General features: G+C 46.8%; 1 protein-coding gene across 1 annotated transcript in view; it reads right to left on the reverse strand.

Moving 5' to 3' along the window:
• The window catches only part of LOC119271710 (CSC1-like protein ERD4), a 3,581-nt gene extending 1,283 nt beyond the window's left edge, over positions 1-2,298 (reverse strand). The window contains exons 1-4 of the mRNA XM_037553430.1: positions 1,898-2,298; positions 1,018-1,163; positions 654-929; positions 3-535 (exon numbers count right to left, since the gene is read on the reverse strand). Of these exons, the coding sequence (XP_037409327.1) occupies positions 3-535; positions 654-929; positions 1,018-1,163; positions 1,898-2,171 (1,229 nt within the window). The 5' untranslated portion in view covers positions 2,172-2,298. The remainder of the gene's footprint in view (positions 1-2; positions 536-653; positions 930-1,017; positions 1,164-1,897) is intronic.
• Positions 2,299-2,743: the final 445 nt, after the last annotated feature.

A 2,743-nucleotide genomic window follows, 5' to 3' on the forward strand; every position in this document is an offset into this window, starting at 1 on the left:
GCTGGTCCACAACCACCTTCAGAAAGGGCAGCTTCTCCCTCAGTTTTTCAAGCGTTGTAACGGCAGAGATGGCAGTGATGGGAATCATGTAGAAGGCAACGGTAACGAAGACAATGAGATAGACCACCGTCTGTCTGGTGTGCCTGTCATATATTTTCCTTGGAAGATTGGCCCATATTACCTCACGTGGTTCAGGAGCTTCTGTAACAGTCCATTCATCAAACATCTGGGCATGGAGAGTCTGAGATGCTGAGGCCGCAGCAGCTCTACTATTGAAGAAGACGAAGGCAGCCCGTTGCTGTTTCTCACTGAGGGCGCTCTTCCGTTCATCCTCTAGTTTGGGCAGCAATTCCTTTATCTGTTCATTACAATACTCAATCGTGTCGACCTTTTTACCGATAAGGCCACGGAATCCCGTCTTATGAGTAGGCCCCGTGCCCTCAGGTCTGTTTGCTGTTTTTGATTCTGCATAGACAGCTTCAGCATGAGCAATTTTGTGTTTGTGACCTTCAATCTCTTGGAAAATTTTATCAACCTGCATATATACGGTAATTATTATTATTATTATTATCTTGTATTGGCAGGAAATAAGACACATGTCACGAATAATAAACAACTCCCCTAAAGAAAAGAAAACTTGTGAGTTACAGTACCTTGGTGATGTCTGTCACAACCATTGCTTTGTAGAATGTGTCAGGATGAAGTGCTCGGAAATACGAGTCCACCGAGTCCTTTATAGTTTGATTAGGAGGTGGAATGGGAACATCTCTCACCAACATGGCAAACTCCTGTGGTTTAACCTCTGATGTTGATCTTGCAGCTGCTCTCAGATTCGAAACATGCTTGTAGGATCTCCATAGTATGAAATAGGTGACAAAGGAGACCCAATAGACTGCTGATATGAATGCCCACAGCCTCATACTTCGGTCCTGGAGAAAATATCAAGAAGTACACTGCTGAGTTTGGTTGTGACGTATCAAGGACAGGTGATTAGGCTCAAATAAGAGAATTACTTACTTCAATATTGGCCAATGACAAAATTTCGAAATGTGTGACGTTGGACGGCATTCTGCCAGTAGAATCCTCCAGGGCATTATCAGTTCCAGCAATTGGCAACAGAACTGGAAGCAACACAATCCCGGCAAAAGCAAGGATTGCAAACACTGGAACACAAGAGAATAAAAGATCTGATAATTGGTGAAAAATGTGCATGCTATATATCTTTAATTCGAGCAACTACTCTGCATGATGTACTAGTTATATATCTACCTACCTATATTTGGCCGAAAACGCATGCATCCTAGCCTTTTCAACGGCCTTTTTGCACTACAGACTAAGCAATTTAATAGGTTAAATTTCATATTTCCAGCAATCCTCCATGCATGATACTCGTTTTTGGCTGGTTCGAGGTGCGTGCTCGCATGGCTGGTTTGAGGTGCTGGTTGTGGATAGGGAAGGAAAGCTTGACGAGCGAGAGAACGGAGAGAAGCTGGTGCTGGCTCCTCGGGCGCAGATACTTGCACCCGTCGGCGGCCGTACTTGTGGCAACGCCGGCAGCAGACGTGGAGTACGGGCCGGAGACCAGAATACAGCATGAACTCCTAATTGGCGAAGCACAAAAATACAGCATGAACGTAGAGCAGAATACAGCATGCTTGAAACCAGTTTACCACAGCAGATTCATCATAAAAATCGTAGTCAACGACAGCAGGACTAAATTTTATATTTTGTGCATGAACTCCTAATTGGCGAAGCACAAAAAGAAAACATGGAAACGCAAAACAGATTTTGTAAGTAGTAAACGAATCAACCTAGTAGGAACTAGAAACCAAACAAGCAAGTCAACAAAAGCATGGTTAAACAAATGAAGTGAAGAGCGTGGTTTGCTTGGCCGTACTGGACGAGAGGAAGACGAGGTAGACGGCGGCGTCGACTCCGCCGGCGGCGACGACGTCAGGCTCGGACGCCGTGAACGCCTGGCGGATCCAGCCCACCGGGCTGCGCGTGCCCCGCCCGCGCCCCTCCCACGGGTCGAGCCCCCGCAGCAGCAAGCTCGGGTAGTACACCGTCGCGTTCCCCGGCCGCCGCGACAGCCACGTGAACACCAGGACCAGCACCACGAAGACGGTCAAGGACGTCAGAATCGACGTCACGAACGACGGGATGTCCATCTCGCCGCCGCCGCCGCCGCCGCTCCTCCGGGAGGATTGTGAGGGGGTTAGTGGTGGAGGGTAGTCATGGGTGGAAAGGGGTGAGCATTGGATGCTTTGGTGTGCCCTGGCGTGGACGCGTGGTGGGGACTGGGGAGTTGATGACTCATGCGCTGTGGAGGTTGCCGACCACCCTGCTTCAAGAAAAGTAAAAGGAGGTTGCCGACTTCCCTTCAGCAAAATGTCTGAAATGCCCCTTGCCTCGGTGTCTGTTCTAACTTTGTCTCCGTCCCTTTTTTCCTCTTTTGTTTCTGAATGATTCGAATCGTCTCGCTTTTAGTCCCTCCATCCGGGTCCAGTAGGACCGCTCGTATTTAGGGTCAAACTTTAATCATAAATTTAAATAATAGGATATAAATTATATGTCATAAAAATATATATGGTACGAACCCTCTTTCAAATATAAATTCAATGATATTGTTTTTATGCCGTATAAATCATATTTTGTTAGCTATACAGGTGGTCAAAATTTGACTTAAAATACGAGAGGGGCTAATAAGTACGGACGGGGTAGTACCCTTTTGATGAATTGA

The sequence above is a fragment of the Triticum dicoccoides genome, chromosome 3A (assembly GCF_002162155.2).
Source record: "Triticum dicoccoides isolate Atlit2015 ecotype Zavitan chromosome 3A, WEW_v2.0, whole genome shotgun sequence".
Taxonomy (NCBI): Eukaryota; Viridiplantae; Streptophyta; class Magnoliopsida; order Poales; family Poaceae; genus Triticum; species Triticum dicoccoides.